Source organism: Ceratotherium simum, chromosome 39, assembly GCF_057802395.1.
Source record: "Ceratotherium simum simum isolate JZ-2026a chromosome 39, ASM5780239v1, whole genome shotgun sequence".
Lineage (NCBI taxonomy): Eukaryota > Metazoa > Chordata > Mammalia > Perissodactyla > Rhinocerotidae > Ceratotherium > Ceratotherium simum.
In genome coordinates this window covers 9,256,517-9,277,752 of record NC_141938.1, presented here as the reverse complement: position 1 = coordinate 9,277,752, position 21,236 = coordinate 9,256,517, and the positions used below count along the sequence as shown (strand labels likewise).

At 36.5% G+C, this 21,236-nt stretch overlaps 1 protein-coding gene and 1 pseudogene across 1 annotated transcript; both read left to right on the top strand.

The window, feature by feature from the left end:
* The first annotated feature begins 855 nt into the window (after positions 1-855).
* LOC106802460 (olfactory receptor 7G2-like) lies at positions 856-1,794 on the top strand. The gene has a single exon (XM_014790463.2). The coding sequence runs from the start codon at positions 856-858 to the stop codon at positions 1,792-1,794; it is 939 nt and encodes a 312-aa protein (XP_014645949.1).
* A 7,539-nt stretch (positions 1,795-9,333) lies between these two features.
* Positions 9,334-13,726, top strand: LOC106800172 (olfactory receptor 7G1-like; annotated as a pseudogene).
* Positions 13,727-21,236: the final 7,510 nt, after the last annotated feature.

Here is a 21,236-nt window from a genome sequence, read left to right as displayed (position 1 = left end):
TGTACATACTTTGTAAGGAAGTGAAAAGATTTGGGGCATTGTTCAAGATGAAATATCGCAATTTTAAAAGGGAATTATGAAAACTGAGTGATGGTTTAAGAATGCTAATTCTGTACTATCCAGAGGAATTAACAGAGATTAGTCAAGTGAATCTATTCAGCAGTCAGATGATCTGATCTCGGACCTAATTTTTGCCATGAACGAACCATGTACTTTCTGTACATGACATAATCTCACTAAACCTGCTTCCCCAATGATACAAGAAGTGATCGTGTGATCTAACTCACCCATAGTTTAATAAGCCCTTCGATGATTCTGAGGCGTGCCAAAGTTTGGGAACTGTACACTACAAGAGAGATTGGATAACTTTATTCTCATCTTTCTGTTTGCTTGAGTCAAGAAACATTTCTGAAGGAAACACCACGTCGTCGTCTTTGTTTTAGTCTCAGCACTTGGCACAAGGTAGGAAACAGAGTTGATCATCAATAAAAATAAGGGCCAGTAAATGAAGTGGAGGGAAGAGGAAGAGTGAGAAAAGATGATGATGCAGCGAGAGATTAGCAGAGGGAAAGATTAAAATATTTCCTTGGGTTCACAATACACAGAGGTTTTTTTTTTTTTTTCTTTATTTTCAGCACTGGTTCTCAAATGTAAGCATATATCAAATTCATCTGAAGGGCTTGTCAAAACTTAGACTGTTGGTCCTCACCCAAGACTTCAACAGCAGTAGACCTGGAGCAGTACCACCATTAGTTGTTTCTAATAAGTTCCCAGTTGATGCTTCTGCTGCCTATCCAGGGACCATTCATTTTATTTTATTTTCACTCCATCTTTTCCATAAGATTCATCAACAACATGGAACCCAGAAATCACACAGATGCTCCAGAATTCTTTCTACTAGGATTGGCAGATGATCCAGAACTGCAGCCTCTCTTCTTCATTCTGTTCCTGTCCATGTTCCTGGTCACCATCCTGGGAAATCTACTCATCATTCTGACTGTCATCTCTGACTCTCACCTGCACACCCCCATGTATTTCTTTCTCTCCAATCTGTCCTTTACTGACATCTGTTTAAGCACAACCACGATCCCAAAGATGCTGATGATCATCCAAGCACAGAATCAGAGTGTTACTTATGCAGGCTGCCTTACACAGAGTTACTTTGTCCTGGCTTTTGTTTGTCTGGAAAATTTTCTTCTTGCGATAATGGCCTATGACCGCTATGTGGCCATTTGTCAGCCACTGAGGTACATGCTCACCATGAACTCCTGCTTCTGTGGACTGCTGATTCTATTCTCCCTGTTCATTAGCATTGTGGATCCCCTCCTCCACAGTCTAATGGTGTTGCGGCTGACCTTCTGCACAAACCTGGAAATCCCCCTCTTCTTCTGTGATGTTGTTCAGCTCATCAAGCTTGCGTGTTCTGATACCCTCATCAATAACATCCTGATATATTGTGCAAGTAGCATATTTGGTGGTATTCCTGTGTGTGGAATCATATTCTCTTATACTAAGATACTCTTCTCTGTTTTGAGAATGCCATCAGTGGGTGCCAAGTATAAAGCTTTTTCCACCTGTGGGTCTCACCTCTCAATTGTGTTCTTATTCTATGGGACAGGATTTGGGGTGTACATTAGTTCTACTCTTGCTAACTCTTCCGTAAACACTGCAGTGGCTTCAGTGATGTACACTGTTGTCCCTCAAATGCTGAACCCCTTCATCTATAGCCTGAGGAACAGGGACATGAAGGGAGTCTTGATAAAACTCATCAGCAGGATACCTTCTCTTCTTTGATTGTGTCATCTGCTTGGATTGGGGTTTCTAGAATGAGTCATTGTGACAAAATTATTGAGTGAGCCAGAATGTCTGATTCTTGCATCATCAACTTCTTCTAAAATGAATAGATAACATAATGGGTAAGTCAATTTTAACTTGGTATTGAAAGCTTAAGCTTATTTGCAGCTTTTATAGCTCTGTAGTGTTTCAAAAATGAGTCCATTCCCTAAGTTTAGGGTCTTTGGTGGGGTCGTTAGAAGCTGACCTGAGGCAATGGTTATACTGATATTCTTGGGACATCAAGGGAAAAATAGGGCAGAAGTTGCATAGAACAGGAGGAGGATCGAATAAGTCTGTGGTCCTAGTAGAGCCTTGATTCCGTCTGATCTCACGGTTGGGCCAGGTGAATTGCACCCCAGAGACAAGCCTACTGTGAGACATGGGAGGACCTGTTCTTTCATACTCCAATTCAGTAATTCCTGAGACCTATCATTGGTCAACTTCATCTATGCAGGGCAACATCAGCATCCACTACGCTCAGTTTTATCATCTATACAATTTCTGTAATGTGGTTATCTGTGGTTAGAGATAATTATGAGACTTTTCACCCTGATAATTGAGGAAGCCATTGTTTCTAGTAAGAGAAAGTAACCCAGATTCTAATATGCCAAAACAATAAAGAGAGTTATTTTCATTAGTAGGACATCATAGGTAGGGAATGTAGAGGAAAATTCATTTACTCCTCCATGTAGTGTCTTTTTCCTGGAAGTAGTTTCGCTCATGGACCCAGATCACTGCAACAGATGCCAGCATCGTAGCTAGACATCATGATCAGAAAAAGAAATCTGACTCTTCTCCCCTAGGTCTGTTGATACTTAACATTGCATGAAGTCATCCAGAATATGTAGCTGTCACTCCCTTCACCATGAATAGGAAATATGCCCCTTCTTAATCTCATTCCTGATGTGGAGAAAATGATTACTTTGAGAGCCTGAGACTGACTATATGGAGTGTACTTCTTGCTGGGAAGTCCACCCACATAAGCTCTGCAAACACTTAGAACAATGCCTGACACATAGTAACTACTCAACAAAATTAACTAGTATCATTCTGTTCTGTACTTGCCTATATTCATGTTTGTCATACTACTGTTCTCATGGATTTGTACCACACACTGTAGCAATTAGATTTGTTTTCTTTTGTATTATATTTATCAGCTGCTTTTTCTGGTCTGAGTGATATAATAAAATAGATAATATTTAGGTAGGCAGAGGAAAGGTTGGTAATCTTCTTCTGGCATGTTATTTGCTTTGAAACCTTCTTCTTGGCTGATTTGTAGGAATTTATCTGAGATTTCACTTTTTTCCTTAGTCATCTGATCTTGTGATTCTTGCTTATCTCTCGTGGAGTCCACACGGAGATCAGATTGAATAAAACTAATTGTATTACTGATGTCTTAGAGCATTGGCTGCACTCAAGGTTCTCATGCAAAACTTTTAATGTGTCTTTATGAGGAAAGTTACTCTAGGGAGAACTACTTTGCACTGAGAGAGAGATGTTGAGGGCAAAACAAGAGAGAAGAAAGGGAGTTAGCCAAATTAGGTCAGCCACATTTCTCATAATCACAAAATTTCAGTCATCAGTCAGAATGACCTCTGTGGGTGTGGGGTGAAAACAGTGGAGGTCTCAAAGGAGGATCAAAGAAGTTGCTGGAGAGACTTCTGTTCTGGTCATTTTTGGAGGGTGATGGGGTTGTTTTATTTTCAACACCATGCCTGGGATACAGACCCTGCCTGGGAATCATGGTCCTGCTAGTGCAGAGCTTCCTACATTGATTTTAACAGAACACCTGCAGAGTTGAATCACCTGGAGCCTTTGCACACACAACAGGTTTCCAAACCTCACTCAAAACTGACGACTTTGAATTTCTACAGAGACATAGGAGGAATGAGCCTTTTCAATAAGCATTCTGTGAGATTCTGATGACCTCTGAAGTCTGAAGATGCATGACTTCGATATTAAAATGATGTAGGTGAGTGTATTTAAAATTTGGAATATGGGAGGCCTTTCCTCAATTTTACTTTTTAATATAATATATTCTAAGTAGTGCATAAAATCTGTCTGTAGTTCTGAAAGAATATAAACATAATCTATCCAGGGGTTAAAAATAGAGCAATGCCGTCATTATAGAATCCACCTGAAGCGTCTGCCACTCACATCGTTCTGTCCCCTAAACACTATGCTGAATTCTGTACTTATCATTTTCTTTGACGTTCTTCTTTTAGGTTGAATTCTAAGAGATTTCCAGTATTTGATCATATTTGTCCTATAAAACATGTAGTAGGTTTAAACATCATTGACTTATCACCTCTGTGTGTATTCCTGTCCAATTTATAATTTGTTTTCTAACTGGTTAAATCTTAGTGTATGAACTTTTGTCCTCATTGTTTTCCTCTTTATTGCATTTTTGAGATTCAATCATGTTGTTGGTGGTAGCAGTAACTAATTCATTTTCAATACTCTGGACATTTTACACTATTTATGGGATCTTTTCAAAATACATATCCTTGCTGTTACTGATGGAAATTTTGTTTCCTTGTAGCTAGTTTTCTGGTGTTATGAATAAACTTGTTTAAATATGCTTTTATATGTCTTCTGATGGAAATGAAAGAGTGTTTTATAATTGGGATGGAAATATTGGGTATAAGAGAGTCCCTTTTCTCTTTGAGTAGTTCCAAAGAGTTTTCCTAAGTCATTGAACACATCTACACATACATTAGAAAGTCCTGGTGATTCATATCACCACCAAGATATTTTTAAGTATACTGATAATCTTATGGGTATAAAAATGGTTTTATTAATTGATATGTCTCTTAGTATTATATGGTTGATAGTGTTTTCAGATTTTTTTTTTTGCTATGTTAAATCTGTTTCTTGTAATTTTGAGCTTTTGTGTCGTTCTTATTGATTCCTGTGACTTCTTTATTTCAGAATACTATTGTTAGTTATAAGCATAGAAAATTTCTTTTTAAGTGTGTGTCTTGTTTTGGGATATTTTTTATAGTTTTTTTTTTGGATGAACACAAGTGCTTAGTTGTAATGTAGTTGAATTTGCCAATACTTTCCATAATAGCTTATACTCAATAGGTCTTGTTTATGGAACCTACAACTAATCAGTCTGAAGGATTTACCATTTTGGCTTTTACATTTGAAACAATATCCTTCTTGGGATTTAGTTTTGCCTTTGATGGAAGGCAGGAATCCAAGTTCATTTTTATATCCTTGCATAAACTGCCCACTTATTTGTAGGTCTGTTTTTGGGCTCTATCTTCTGATCTTGTCTTGTATTTACCTCTGTACTAACGTGGCAAGTCTTAATTATTGTAGCACACCAGTCATCTAAAAATCAGTTTATTGTGGTAATGAAGAAGTCCCAATGTCTGTCAATTACAATCACAAGGTACATTACAATACAATTTGACTGCTTCTCTCATAACTCACAGCTTACTGCAACAATATTGATAACCAATGACAATAATTTCAAAAAGTTGTCCATAATGTGGGAAAAATATATCAAATCCAGTACTTTGAGATTAGGAAAAGTTGATAGTGATATTCTATAAAGGGATTTAAATGCTTGCTAAATTTTAGTCTAATTTCTTTATTGTGATAAAATACATATAACATAAAACTTATATTTTTCATGATTTTTTTTTTTTGTGTGTGTGTGTGTGAGGAAGATCAGCCCTGAGCTAACATCCATGCTAATCCTCCTTTCTTTGCTGAGGAAGACCGGCTCTGAGCTAACATCTATTGCCAATCCTCCTCCTTTTTTTTTTTTTCTCCCCAAAGCCCCAGTAGATAGTTGTATGTCATAGTTGTACATCCTTCTAGTTGCTGTATGTGTGATGCAGCCTCAGCATGGCTGGACAAGCGGTGCATCGGTGAGCGCCCGGGATCCGAACCCCGGGGGCCAGTAGTGGAGAGTGCGCACTTAACCGCTAAGCCACGGGGCCGGCCCTATTTTTCATGATTTTTAAGTGTGCGAATTTGACGCAAAATTACATTCAAAACCTTAGGCAACCATTGTCTCTATCTTTTTTCACAACATTTTCATGAATCAAACAGCAAACCTGTAGCTATTTAGCAATAACTTCTCATTCAAATGCCACACTACTAGCCCTTCACAACTTCTAGTCTACTTTCTGTCTCTATGCTTCTTCCCACTCTAGATATTTCATATAAGTGGAATCATAAAATATATGTTCTTTTGTGTTTGGCTTATTTCAATTAGCATAAGTTTTTCAAAGTTCATCCATGTTTTAGCATGTTTCAGAACTTCGCTTTTTATGGCTGAATAATATTCCATTGTAAATATATATGTGTGTGTGTATATATATGTATTCAAAAAATTGTTGAAGGTAGTAGTAGTCTATTCATTTAGCGACTTTTTCAAAATATATTTGTAAAGAATGTAACTCTTGTTGTATATGGTCCCTGAAATCTGTGTCCTTTGATTTTGTCCAGGTAGTGCTTTGATAGATTTTCTTTGAATGGCAGGAGAGATACAAGCAAACAAAGAAAAGAAGTAACACACCTCTCTCAGTCTTCACAGAGTGGATCTGTACCGCAGTACTCTTTCAATGCTTACTCAAGTTTGCACTGATCCTAGAGATCAATGCGAAAGTTCAGGATCTTCTCTGGTCTTTTCTGATATACGTCTTGCCATGGGCATGCATGTGGCTTTCTAAATTCTCCCATATACTCGGCTGGTTTTAAAGCTCCTAATTTCTTAAAGTAAATTTTCACTGTTTGTGCTCTGGGGCTTAGCTGATCTATTTTAAGTTTTGACTTTAATCTTTTACTATATTCATATGTGGGCTGTTAGTTTGGTTTGTGGTATTTTTCGAACAATGCCCACTGCCTTTCCAGCCTGAATTCTGAGTTAGGCAAAACAGAGATGAGTACCTTGTGTCATTCCTTCAGCTAGCTCCCAGACAGTTTAGAATGGACATACAGAATGATTTGAGAAAAGATCTACTCTTCTTCCTCTGAATCCATGGACCAGGGTCTCATATTGAGAACACAGGCTGTGATCAGTTTAAGACTAAGACTACTGACATGCCAAGAAGGGAGTGGGACAAAAGCAAGGAAAAATGTCACAAAACCTTTCTACCAGTTTGAAGCTGCTTTTTTCTTTTTCTTATTTTTTTTTTTTACTGGAACATTTTATTTTTATTTTTATTTTATTTATTTTATATTATTTTTTTATTTTTTTGTTTATTGCAGTAACATTGGTTTATAACATTGTATAAATTTCAGGTGTACATCATTATACTTCTATTTCTGCATAGATTACATCATGTTCACCACCAAAATACTAATTGCCACCCAATTTGCAAAGGTACATGCACCCCTGTGTTCATTGCAGCGTTATTCACAATAGCCAAGACTTGGAAGCTGCTTTTTTCTTGATTCAACACTCACTAGATTGAGGTAAATTGTGACTCTTTTCAAGAGATCTGACAGTTCTTATAATTTTTGCTTGTTCTCATTGTTTCTTTGAGAGGACAAGAGCTTTAAGCTGCCTAATCTGCCATTTTGCCATTTTGCTGAGGTTACTCTTCCTTTCAGAGTCCATTTTGATTAGAGGAAATATATTAGAAACCGCAGAATATAATATGTAGAAGAAGAATGCAACGATCCATACATAGAATTAGTCCTTAGAATATACCTTTTAGGGTATATTTGCTATGTTATCACTTGCATTTTATAAGTAAGATACCTGATATATATATACATATATGTATTTATCCATATTGTAAAGTATACTTTTGACCCTAAATATCCTTTCAGTCTTCCTTAGATTGTTGTTATAAAGTATACTTTTGAATGTACCTTAGGAAAGAAGACTAGAATCCAACTACAGAAGGAAATTTTCTCCATGTGTGAAAGGCACTTGAATGGATGTGATCAGAAACAGGCATATGGAGGAGAATTGCATACTTTTCGCATCCCACATAAGGGAATTTAAGTCATTCCTTCTCTGAGCTTTTAATAATTTTCACTGTTTTGGGATCAGAATGATAGCAAAAAAGTTGAATAATGAGAAACTTTGGATGTTGAACCCCCAAGGGCCACAGAGACTGCAAATAATCTGCCTGTGGCCACCATACTCAGTAGTCCTGCTCAGGTCACTAAGTAGCACACCTGAGCCTCTTCCCAGGGACCACCACTTTTGCACAAGATCCCAGCCCCTCACTCTATGTTTCCATGCTTCCTGATAGCATGGCTTCCATTTATCTCCCTTAATATCAAAAGGAGAACTGAATATCATTCCTTAGGGTTGGCACCCAGGTCGTCTGAACTTCCCTAGTGTATTTTTCAAATATGGAGAGGTGTTTATCTACCAGTCCTTCTGGGGTTGAGTGGGAACGTGCTGAAGATGACTTGATTTTATTCATCTATGAAGTGCCTGCCTCATTGTCCATCATTTGATATGTTTTCTTATACCTTTGCAACAACACTAATCAGTCTGCTAATCTTCTACTCTGACCCTAAAGTTCTAAGGTTTTTTTCCATCCTCTGGAGAAACTTTCCCTTGCACAATTTTGAGGCATGTTCCAAAATTCTTTAAAATATTCTTTAATTTCTGCAAAGGGGATTAAGGCTGAGGATCTTCTTATATTTATCCTTCCATGTCTGGTTCTTTATATCCCTTTGTAGGGATGACCACTGGTCTTGATCATTTTACTTGTCTATGAGGACTGTGGCACAGGAGATGAAGAACTAGACAATCCCCATAGGCTACATCCACAGTAATGATATCTCTTTAGTAATCTATGAAATATTTTACAAGGCAGAATAACGCAGGATATCAGGGCAAGTACTCCTGTGTCTCTTTCCAGAATTAGTAAATTTTGATATTTGCCACAACAGTCTTCTTCTAAAAGTGACAAAGTAGTTTGCATAGGGACAACATTCATTTTTATTTTCCTCCATTTCCATTGTTCCATTCCAAGAGACAACCACAGTCTTGAATTTGTTGATAGCTTGGCATTGTTTTAAACTGTTTTGACACACACATAGGTCTGTATGTGGGTAGGCGTGTACGTATGTGCATGTGTGTGTGTGTCACAATGAAAATGCCCATTCCTTCAGGAAGAAATAAATTGTAATTTTGTAATATAGGAGAATATAACAAAATAGTGGAAGATAATGAGCCGGAATAAAATGTACCAAGACTTGCTCCCTTCCTCTGCCTCTATACGTCGAGCAAGATTTACAGTGGGAGTTTAAGCATGTGAATTCTTTCCTTAAACTTGCAGTTACCATATTAGGATTAGTCTTTCTTTCTCTCCTTTTCTTTCTTCTTGTTGCACCCCTCACTTTCCTCCCTATAATAAACTCTGCCAGTTTGTCCAGTCATGTTCATTACATAAAAAAATCACTATAGGTGAAATATTAAGAAGGTCCCATATGTCAAGCACTGTGCTTGGTGATACTATTTCTCATCCTTGTAATATCCTCATGAGGTTTCATGATACAAATGTCGAGATGAAGACTTCCCACATAGCTGTAAAAATCTCTTTGTTCCGGAAGCATGTGCTGGAACCTGGAATGATTCAGGTGTATCTGAGTCCAACTTTACACCAAATCTTCGATTCTGATATAGTGTCCTGTTTTCATCACTCTGTGCTTGGCTCAGATTCTCTCATCGGGGAAGCAGATTATTTATATTACCATTCGTCTTTAAACATTGAGATCCTATTGAGCTATTCTCCTTTAAAACATCATTACATAATTTTTCCAAATCATTGTTTTATAAGAATAATGGGAAATACATTGACAAACCAAAGACTAAGCCAATAAAGTCTTCCTTGTTTGGAAGGATCCAACGTCAATATTCTCAAGGATCTCACCTTAAAACAGGAAATAGGAGTGTCCTGGAATTAATGCTGGTGTGTATCTTCTGAATATCCTCAGGAAGTGGTAACAAAGCCTGCCCAACCCAGGCTTAGAAAGAAGATCTGAAATTTAGTGATTGATTTTTTTAAGTGCACTCATGATGTTAATTAATTAATTATTATATTTTTAAATTTATTTTTACATCACTTTATTTAGATATGATTGATATGTAAAAAAACTGTGCATACTAATGTATACAATTCAATGAGTTTGGGGCTAAGTATACTTCTGTGGAAAAATTACAACCATCATGACCATAGACATATCCATTACTTCCCAAAGTTTTCACCCATCTTCTTTTATTATTATTATTATTATTATTTTATTTGTCACTTAATATAAGATCTACTGTCTTAGCAAATTTTGAGTGTACAATACAGTATTGTTAGCTGTAGGTGCTATACTGTATAGCAGATTTCCAGGACTATTTATCTTGCATAAATGAAACTTTGTACCCTTAGAGCATAACTTCTCCATTTACCCCTCTTCCTAGCCCTTGGGAAATACCATTTGACTTGTATGCTTCTGGGTTTGACTATCTTAGATTACACATACAAGTGAGATCACACATACAAGTGAGATCACACAATATTTGTTTTTCTGTATCTGGCTTATTATACTTAGTATAAGGTCTTCCAAGTTCATCAATATTGTCACAAATGGCAGGAATAACTTCTTTTTCTAAGGCTTATAACACCCCATTGTATGTTTATACTACATTTTCTTTATCCATTCATCCATTGATGGACATTTAGATTGGTTCCAAAACTTGGCTATTGTCAATAACGCTGCAATAGACATGAGAGTATAGGTATCTCTCTCACATCCCGATTTCAATTCACTTGAATATATACCCAGAAGTGAGAAGGCTGGAACATACAGTAGTTCTATTTTTAATCTTTTGTGGTACCTCCACAGTGTTTCCATAAAAACTCTACAAATTTACATTCTCACCAACAGCATACAAGACTTGCCTTTTCTCCACATCCTCGCCAAAACTTATATTTTGTTTTTGTTTTTTGTGAATAATAGCCATCCTAACCTGTGTGAGTTGATTTCATATTGTGGTTTTGATCTGAATTTCTCTGATGATTAGTGACATTGACACTTTTTCATATACCTGATGGTTATTTGTATGTCTTCCTTGGAAAAATGCCTATTAATTTCCTTTGCCCATTTTTTCATCAGATTACTATTTTTTGCTATTGACTTGTGTGAGTTCCTTATATATTTTGGATATTAAGTCCTTATCAGATTTATGGTTTGCAAATATTTTGCAGGTTGTCTTTTCATTTTGTTGTTTCTTTCCTTTCGCTATGCAGAAGATTTTCATAGAGTGTAGTGCCACTTGTTTGTTTTTTCTTTTGTTGGTTGTGCTTTTGGTGTCATATTAGAAAATTCATTGCCAAGGCCAAGTTAAGGAGCTTTGTCCTTGTGTTTTCTTCTAAGAATTTTATGATTTTAGGTCTTACATTTAAGTCTTTAATCCATTCAAGTTGATTTTGTTCTGTATGGTGAAAGCTATGCATACAATTTTATTCTTTTGCATGTCGATATCCAGTTTTCCTAACACCGTTTATTGAAGACATTATCCTTTCCCTGTGGCATGTTCTTGGAGTGCTTATCAACGATTAGTTGACATATATGTGTGGCTTTATTTCTAGGCTCTCTATTCTGTTCCATGGGCCTATATGTCTGTTTTTATGCTACTATTATATTGTCTTGATTACTATAGTTTTGTAGTATAATTTGATATTAGGAAGTGTGATGCCTCCAGCTTTGTATTTCTTGCTGAGAATTATTTTGACTGCTTAGAGTCTTTTATGGTTCCACATGCATTTTAGGATTGTTTTTCTATTACTTTATAAATCACATTGTGAGTGGTGTATACCTGGCCTCAGAGTCAGGAAAGCAGCCACTTGAACTCCTCCCTCTGGACTCTTGGTCTTGTAGGGTTTGCACTGCCCTGGATCGCAATGACAATAAAATTGCTTGGCTAATGAGGAGCTTTGGAAATTGAGCCTATGTGGATACCGAGATTGCAATCCGCCTGTAACCGCTTCTTTCAATAATCCTTCCACAGAAAAGAAGTAGCACACTTGAGCACCCTCCCATAGATGATCCCTGTTGTTTCAGAGCTCAGTGGCTCACTCAATCTCTTTGTAATTCTTGAAGACAGATCTCCCAGATGGTGCATTCAGAGGAGATGTCAGGCGTCATTCTGTTGTGATGTCAGCCAAGTAAATAAATGTCCCTTAGTCAATGTTTGGAATTGAGAGCAGGTATTTTACTACAGGTTCATCCAGGGGAAGCTGTGAAGCAAATACATACATCAGATGATTAGAATTAGGTTACCTGTGTTCTTCCTGCCTAACTGTCTGTCATCTTCTTCACATGTTTTCTTTGTACCATGCATCAACATGCATGTACTTCTTATCTACTTAACTTGTACTCAGTCTACCATGGTGAGTACCATTTTCTTCCTCAGCAGAAATCTGCCTCTTCTAAAACAGGATGACTGTAATAAAATTCCCTCACATTTATTTTCATTCCTGTGGTGCCGGTAGGGTGCAGAACGATTGATAAATTTCACTTTATTTTCCTTTTCCTGGTCCCTGAAAAATCTTGGCATTATTTTTATTGCGTGGAACCGAGGTCTTGGAGGATCCAGAGAGAATCTTCAAGGTGCCTCCATAGTCTATATGTTTCTCTAATAAATTACCAAAAATTTAAATAAGTAGAATATTATAGTGTAATTTTTAAAAAAATGACCACCCTTAACCCTTTCCTGAATTAACAAATGTTGACACTCTGCTATATTATCTTCAGATCTTGTTAAACAGTAACAATATACTTAAAGAAGGCACCCTTTTTTCATTTCCATACATTCATCTCCTTCCCTTCTCAAGATGATGTTTGCCACTGATGATGCTCCTGGTGTTGGATCACAGATTTGATTGTTTGTTAACCTCTCTTTTCCATCAGATTTGTCAACAACAAGGAACCCAGAAACCAAACAGGTGTTTTAGAATTCTTCTTTATTGAAGCAACAGAGGATCCAGAACTGCAGTCTGTCATCTTCATTCTGTTTCCGTTCATGTACCTGGTCACCATCCTGGGAAACCTGCTGATCATCCTGGCTGTCATCTCTGACTCCAGTCTGCACACCCCCATGTACTTCTTTCTCTCAAATCTCTCCTTTACTGACATCTGTTTAAGCACAACCACGATCCGCAAGATACTGCTGAACATCCAAACTCAGAATCAGAGCATCACTTATATAGGCTGCCTCACACAGGTCTTCTTTGTCCTCATTTTTGCTAGTTCAGAAACTTTTCTCCTTGTGATTATGGCCTATGATCACTATGTAGCCATTTGCCACCCACTGAGGTACATGGTCATCATGAACCCCCACCTCCATGGACTACTGATTGTACTCTCACTGTTCATTAGTATTTTGAATGCACTTCTCCACAGTCTGATGGTATTGAGACTCTCCTTCTGTACAGACCCAGAAATCTCCCTTTTCTTCTGTGAAATTGCTCAGATCATCAAGCTTGCCTGTTCTGACACCCTTATCAATAGCATTCTGGTTTATTTCACAGCTAGCATATTTGGTTGTGTTCTTCCCTCTGGAATCGTTTTCTCTTATACTCAAATTGCCTCCTCTATTTTGAGGAATGTCATCAGTGGGGAAAAAGTATAGAGTTTTTTCAACCTGTGAATCTCACCTCTCAGTTGTGTCCTTATTATGGGACAGGTTTGGGGGTTGTACATTAGTTCTCCATTTACACACTCTTCCAGGAAGACAGCAGTAGTTCTTGCTGTATAGCAGATTTACACTGTGTTCACTCCCATGTTGAACCTCTTCATCTATAGCCTGAGGAACAGGGACATGAAAGGATCCTTGAGAAAAATCACTGGTAGGGTGCCTTCTTTTCACGGATTGTGTTGTCTGCTTTTGCTGAGGTTTCTAGAATGACCGAACTGAAAGAAATACTGTGTGAGCCAGAATGCTTGACTTCTATCACCATCTTCTTCTCTAATGACGAGATATCATAACGGCCAGGTGCATTTTAACTTGAGGTGAAAATCTCATTTGCACTTTATGATGTTTGCCAAGTAATTTCCAATCTGTAATCTCAGTTTCTGAGTCAGATTCCTTAGAAGGAGTTCCTGAGCCAAGTTTTAATAATGATTTTGCAAGGAATATTTTTTAGAAGAAGGGAATTGTAAATGGTGTGTAGGACAAGGAAAGGGTACAATCAAGGCTGTGGTGATGGTTAGAGGCTGCTACTGCTTTATTCCATGGTTCTGGCTATGACAATTGTACTTCAGAGTTAAAACTACTATGAGACAAGGAAGCTGATATTTCATACCTCAATTCAATAACTATTGAACCCAGTCACTGGGAAACTGTAAGTGGGCAGGGAAACATCAACATACACTACACTTAATTTCATTTTGTATAAAATGGCATTATCAGATTATCTTAGTGGTTTGATGTAATAACAGATAATTGAACTTTATCAGTGAGGGGAACTTTGGTTTATTAAAAATAAACAAATAAACCCTGCCTGTAATATGCTCAAACAATAAAGGGTGTTATGAGGTGACAGATGTGTTAACTAACTTTCTTGTGGTAATCAATGCACAATATATACGTATAGCAAATCTCCACAAAATCACCATGTGGAGCACCTTAAATTTATACAGTTTTGTCAATTATACCTTGATAACTCTGGAAAAAAAGTATGGCTATCTTTCATTCTAAGGACTTAGAAGTAGGAAGTATGCAGGACATGGACAGCAAGGCTTTGTTCAATCCTCCATGTGGTAGATTCACCCTAGGTCTGTTTTCCTTCGTGCCTCAGATGATTGCAACAGATTTATCCATCATATCCAGACGTGATCACTGGAAACAGAAAACTGACTGTCCTTCCCTGGGCCTATTGTTAACAGAAGATCTGTTGATAATAGATCTTTCTATGGAGTCAATATCTCCATGTCATTGCTAAGAGTAGAATCATTACCTACTTCTGAATGTCTCTCTTCGGTTGGGGAGAAATATTATTATGAGAGGCTTTGACTAAGTCACCCTCTGCAATGTAATTCCTGTTAAGAAGTCAGCCCCATAGCCAGTACAGACGTTCACAATGATGCCTAGCACGTTAAAATACTCAGTGAAATTTAACTAGGGTCTGTGTCCATATGTGTCCTATCTCTTGATGATATCCATTAATCTCGTAACTTCCTTGCTCTCACATATTGTTTCACATTGGCAACAACAGTGAGATTTACTTACCATTTTTATAATATTTATCAACAGGCTTTTCTGGTCTGAGTAACATAATCATGTGAATAATTATTGTTTAGGAAGAGCAAAGGCTAGTAATATTTTTATCACACTTTGCTATGATTCTTTCTTAATGATTTATTTGTAATAATGCATCTGATTTTTTACTTTCTCCTTGGTCACTTCAGCTTGATGTATTTCTCATTCATCTCTGCTGGAGTTCAAACAAACATGAGTGGGCAAATTTAATTGAATAATTGAATTCTTAGAGGATTTGCTACAGTCTTTGGATTCTCCTGCAAAAATTTTAATACGTCTCTATGAATAAAGCAGCTTTTCTATGAAGATGGACTTTACTGTTAGAAAGAAATGTTGAGTGTGAAAAGCACAGAAGAAAATGAAAGCTGGCATTATTAGGAGGATCATTTTTTCAAAAAGCAGAAAAAATCAAGGCTGTGAGTCAAAATTGTTTCTGTGGGTTGGTGGGTGAAAAAGATGGAAGTCTTCCAGGAGAATCAAGAAAGTACCCAGAGATCTTACTGTTGTGATCTTCATGGAAGGGAGAGATAGGCACTATGTTCAGCACGACAATTTGAGGACAGCTCCAAGATGGTGTCACCATGTCTTGTAGTGCAGAGATTCCTGCATTGACTTCCACAGAACCCTTGCAAAGATGATTCAGCTGAGGCTTTTGTACATCATGAAGGTTCCTGGACCTCACAGAACTACAGACTTTGAATCTCTGCAAAGACATCGAAGGATTCACACTTTTAATAAACACATTCTGAGAATCTGCTGCACTTTGAAGTTTGAAATGTATAACTTTAATGTTAGAACGTATTTAGAATCTGGAATACGAAGGCCTTTCCTAAATTTTTCTTGTTAAAATGTATACAATGTACTGTGTAAAATGTATGTATTTTTCTTACAGAGCAGTAACATAATGAAATGTATACCTATCACCTGGGTGAAGAAATAAAGCAATGCCATCACCAGAGAACCCACTCAAAGTATATTCCAGTCATATCATACTCTCTCTCCCCAATGGCAAATACTATGCTGAATGTGAATTTATAACTTGCTTGATGCTTTTTAATGGTGTTGAATACTACGAAATGACCAGTATTTGATCCTATTTGCCCTCTATAATTGGCAATAGGATTCAATGTTATTGTTTTACCATCCCATATGGATCTCTCTTCAATTTGTAAATTATTTTCTTTCTGAACAAATAGACTCTTACTCTGTGCTTTTTGGGTCTTGATTGTTTTCCCATATTTGTTCTTTTGAGGTTTAAAAGTGTTGCTGGTTTTAGCAGTAAGTTATTCATTTTCAATGCTCTCTATTATTATATTATCTATGATGACATTACAAGATAGGTATCCCTGTGAAGTTCAAAGATATTTTAGTTGTTAGTTTTCTGCATTTATGAATGAATAAATCTGTTTAAGTATTTTAACTTGTTTCCTGGTGGGAAGAAGAACGTTTTATTCTTGTAACAAAATTATTTGGTATATGGGAGTACCTCTCTTTGGATATTTCCAAAGACATTTTTTAAGGGTTTGAACTACTTTACACACCCACTAGAATTTCCTGGTGATCCATATCTTCACCAACACGTTTTCATTTATACAATCAACCTAGTGGGTATAAAAGTTATTTTATTATTTGGCATTTCCCTTATGATTAATGAATTGAGTGTCTTGTCACTTTTTTATGAGTCCTTCAATTTTACTCTCTGTTAAATATCTGTTTACAGTTTTTCTATCAAGCTGTTTATCTTCTTATTATTAATTCCTAAGAGTTCCTTATATAACCAGGATATTAATCCTTGTCCATGATATCCATTGCTAATTTCTTCTTTATGTGTGTGGCTTGCTTTTGCATATCCTTTATAGTGTTCCTTAAACGAACACAAGTGCTTGATTTTAACATAGTCAAATTTGTAATACTTTCCATAATTCCTTGTGCTTAATAGGTCTTGTTTATGAAACACTTACTTACCTGGATCTGCACAATTTTTAGTTTTGGTTTTTATATTTGAGGCTTGAACCCACCTACAATTTAGTTTTGTTTTTGACGCCAGACAAGAATCAATTTTTTTAATGGTCCTGCACCTTTTAATAAATAGTCAATCCAGTCACTGCTATCCTGCTTGTGCAATAAGTAAACTGTTGATTGATGTGTGGTCAGTAAGCAGCACAACTGAGCTACATTCCAGGAAAAATTAGTTTTGGACAGAGAACTAGTGGTTCCCTCTGTCTTTCTGTGTCCCTGGGTTCAAAGTTTGCTTTTTGTTCTTCAAGGTCCAGATGAGAACTGAATGCTGTTCCTTACTATTGGCACCCAGGTATCTGAAGCTCCCTTATTTGTATTTTGAAAATAGGGAGAGGTCTTTGTCTACCAGTGCAAGCTAGACTGGTCAGTTTCTCCTTATTTTTCCTTTTTTTTTCTGTTATAACTAGGTAGGGATATCTCTGTTATTTACCTGTTATCTGGCAATGAGGAGGCTGGGGAGAATGTGAAGAACCAAGTCAATTATATAGGCTACATCTGCATCCACTGGTGTCTCTATTGATGTATGAAATATTTTAAAAGGCAAAACAGCACAGAATAATAGTACAGATTCCAGAATTTATGAATCTTCGTGTAATTGTGGGGGAAAGGAGAGTCTCATCAACATAGTCATATGTTTTATATAGTACACATATGTTAACGACCACAATCTTAACAGCTTGAGGTTTTAGGTAGTATATTTTAATCTTGACCTCAGGTCCTGAGTGTGAATCTTCTTGGATGCTATCAGCTCAATATCTCAATATCTATGTAGTCAGAGATGAGATCTTGAAAATCAGAGAAACCATTTGAGGTTTATTCAGTTGGAAGTTTTTAAAAGGCAAGTGATGGAATCTGATTGACTCTGAGGTCAGCTAATCCTTTACTACTCAGAGATCAAATCACGTGGCAGTATGAGGTCAACTCTAAAGTCTGGCAACCTGAGTACAAATCCCTTCACCACCTCTCACAAGAGTGTCATCAATCCAATATCTATTGCTAAAACTTATGTTACATAAGTGACATCACAGTAAAGTGGGGAATGAGAAAAGTACTCAACTCACAGGTCTGTTGAGATAATAAAATTAGGTAATATAATTGCCGAGATACATGCCTAGCAATAGACAGAGCTCCATCAATCGTTGTAGCAGGAGTTATAATAATGATTATTTTAGTGGTATAATTTCTACTAATACTGCTATTAGTTTGAAGATTTAGAGAAAGAATTTTGTGATAAGAATCCAAATGATGGGACATTGAAATGAAACGGGAATTAAAAGAACAGGTCTTAGGATCCCATTGGCAATGAAGAGGCTTAATTGACTCATGAGCTTGAACTCACAGCCAGCCGACTCTGCAGGGCATTGATATTCTGGGTCACTGTCTGCTCAGAGAGTGTGCCGGACATGTACAAATTTTCAATTTTTTGGAAGAGTTTCAGGAGAGTTGTTGTTAGTTATCCTTTAAATTTTGGTAGAATTATTCAGTGAAGTCACCTGGGGTTTTCTTTCTTGGGAGGTTTTAAATTACTGATTCAATCTCTTTCCTAGTTATTGGTCTGTTCATATTTTCTGTTTCTTCATGGTTCAGTCTTGGTACTTTGTGTGTTTCTAGTACTTTTCCATTTCTTCAATCATCCAATTTTTGCTGTATAATTGCTCATAGTATTCTCTTATAATCCTTTTTATTTCTGTGGCATTGGTTGCAATGTCCATTATTTCTTTCTTTTCTAATTTTAGTTATTTGAATCTTCTCTTCTTTTTACTAGTTATTCTTGCTAAGTGTTACTCAATTTTTTAAATATTTTGAATAAACCAAGTCTTATTGTTGTTGGTTTATTCTATTTTTACTATTCTATATTTTATTTATCTCTTCTCTAATTTTCATTATTTCCTTCTTTCGGATAGCTTTGCATTTAGTTTGTTTTCCTTTTTCTAGTTCCTTGCGGCATAAAATTATATTCTTGTTTTGAGACTTTTCTTCTTTTTTAACTTACACAATAACCACTATATGCTTCTCTTAAAGCAGTGCTTTTACTGCATCTCATATGTTTGGGTATGTTATGTTTTTGTTTTCACTGGTGTAAAGGTATTTTCTAATTTTCCTTATGAGTTTTTCTTTGACTCATCTGTTGTTTAAGAGTGTTTCATTAATGTCCACGTTTTTGTGGATTTTCCAGTGTTCCTTCCACCATCGATTTCTAGTTTCATTCCAATTGATTGGAAGAGATGGTTTGTATGATTTCAATCTTCTTAAATTTGTTAAGGCTTGTTTTGTTGCTTCCAATGTCTTTTCGTTTGGAAGAATGCATTTTCTGTTGTTGGTTGTTCTGTACGTGTGAGTTAGATCTAATTGATCTAAAGTTTAGTTTTCTCTGCACCTGATCAAGACCAACACTTCCACTTATGCATAGAACTAAAAGAAACTCTTGCCTTCTTTAGGACATAGCTCTGATGATTCCTCTATCACTCTCCTGCATCATCATTTTTCTTCTTTGATTGAGTAGTCCACTTCTGATAGTATCCAGTATAGTTGAATTTCTTAAAAAAATAAAAAATTGTCTGGACCCGTGATCTAGCTACACTCTCAATTTTCTGCTCCCTTTATTTCAAAACTTCTCAAAAGAGCTTTCTGTACTGACTTAATTCTTCTCCTTTCTCTGTTTTTTGAGGTCTATCCAGTCCAGCCCCTGTTCCTAGACCCTGACATTACCTACTCTTAAAGAGTCATCAAGGTTCTCTCCCTTAAATCCATGGTTTAAATCTTGATCTTTCCTTTAAATGAATTATCATCAAAAATGACCTATTTATTAATTAGTGAAAATCTTTTTTTTATCACTTTTAATCATCATATTTATTTTGGATTTACTCCTACCTCACTGACTATTATTTCTCCATCTCCTATGATCATCTTCCTCATCTTCCCAACTCCTAACACTAGAGAGCCTCTTGGATCAGTACTCAGTCCTCCTCTCTAGCTACCATCACTATTTTGCAATAGCACGCAGGCTAATGTTGGATAGGCCATCAGCATATTGTGACTTCCAAATGTATATCTTCATAGAGATATTCTCCCTTGAATTCCAGGAGCGTGTATTCAACTGCCCACTTGACATCCCCATGTAGGTGCCTAACAGGCAACTTAAACTCAACAATTTGAAAACCAAAATCTTGTTATTAATTCACAAATATGGTATGCACACAATTTTTCTTATCATTGTTGATGGTCACTGCAATTTTTTTGGTGCTGAGCAGTTCTCTCTCAAAAACAACACCCTTGATTCCCTTCTTTCTTTTATAACCTGTGTCCAATCTTCCAGAAAACCCTATTGTCTGCACCATCAAAATATATCTAGAATCCAGCAAATCTTACCATCTCCACCATTACCACATTAATTGAAGCCACTAGAAATTTAGAATTATTCAAAAGCTGCCTTACCTGGGCTGCTGTGTGTCTGTCCTTGTAGTTAGTAGGATGTTGATTCAATACGTCTGACATTACCTCTTTGATATCATCTTTAATATTTTTCCCATCTTCTATCTGTTTTAGCCCTTCTGGCCTCCTCATATTCTGATTATTTATTTTGTTGGTTTTCTATTTCAATATTATTCTATTGCTACCTATTAGTATTTTGATTTGCAGATTTTATTTGAATGAGAATATTTTTCCCTCTCTCTGTTTCTATCTATGTGCTCATTCTTCTTTGTGGACCAAGTTCACAATTATACTCACCAGTCGCCCCTTCTCTAGTCCTGAATTCAGTTTACTGACTCTTGCTGCTCAGTGACATTGAGAATATCACAAATCCTGCCATAAAATCAACAGTTAGATTAGTTCAGTTCTTCTTTAGAGGTTTTTTTTTTTTTTTTCAGTTTCGGATATTCTATGTCCACAGTCATGAGCTCATTCATGTCTGTAACTCTACATTCACCCCCTTTTCTCACATAAAGAAGTTCCACTTCTGTCTTTAGCGTCAATCACTTAATGTTCTAGGACATTCAATCCTTATTACCTGAAGGAGTAAGTATTTTATCACCTGTGAGCTAAATCCACAGTCTTTGGTGTCAGCCCACCTACCACATAATGTTTCAGTTCTTTTCTAGTACATGGAAAACGTTATTCATTCGTGAGCTCATCTATG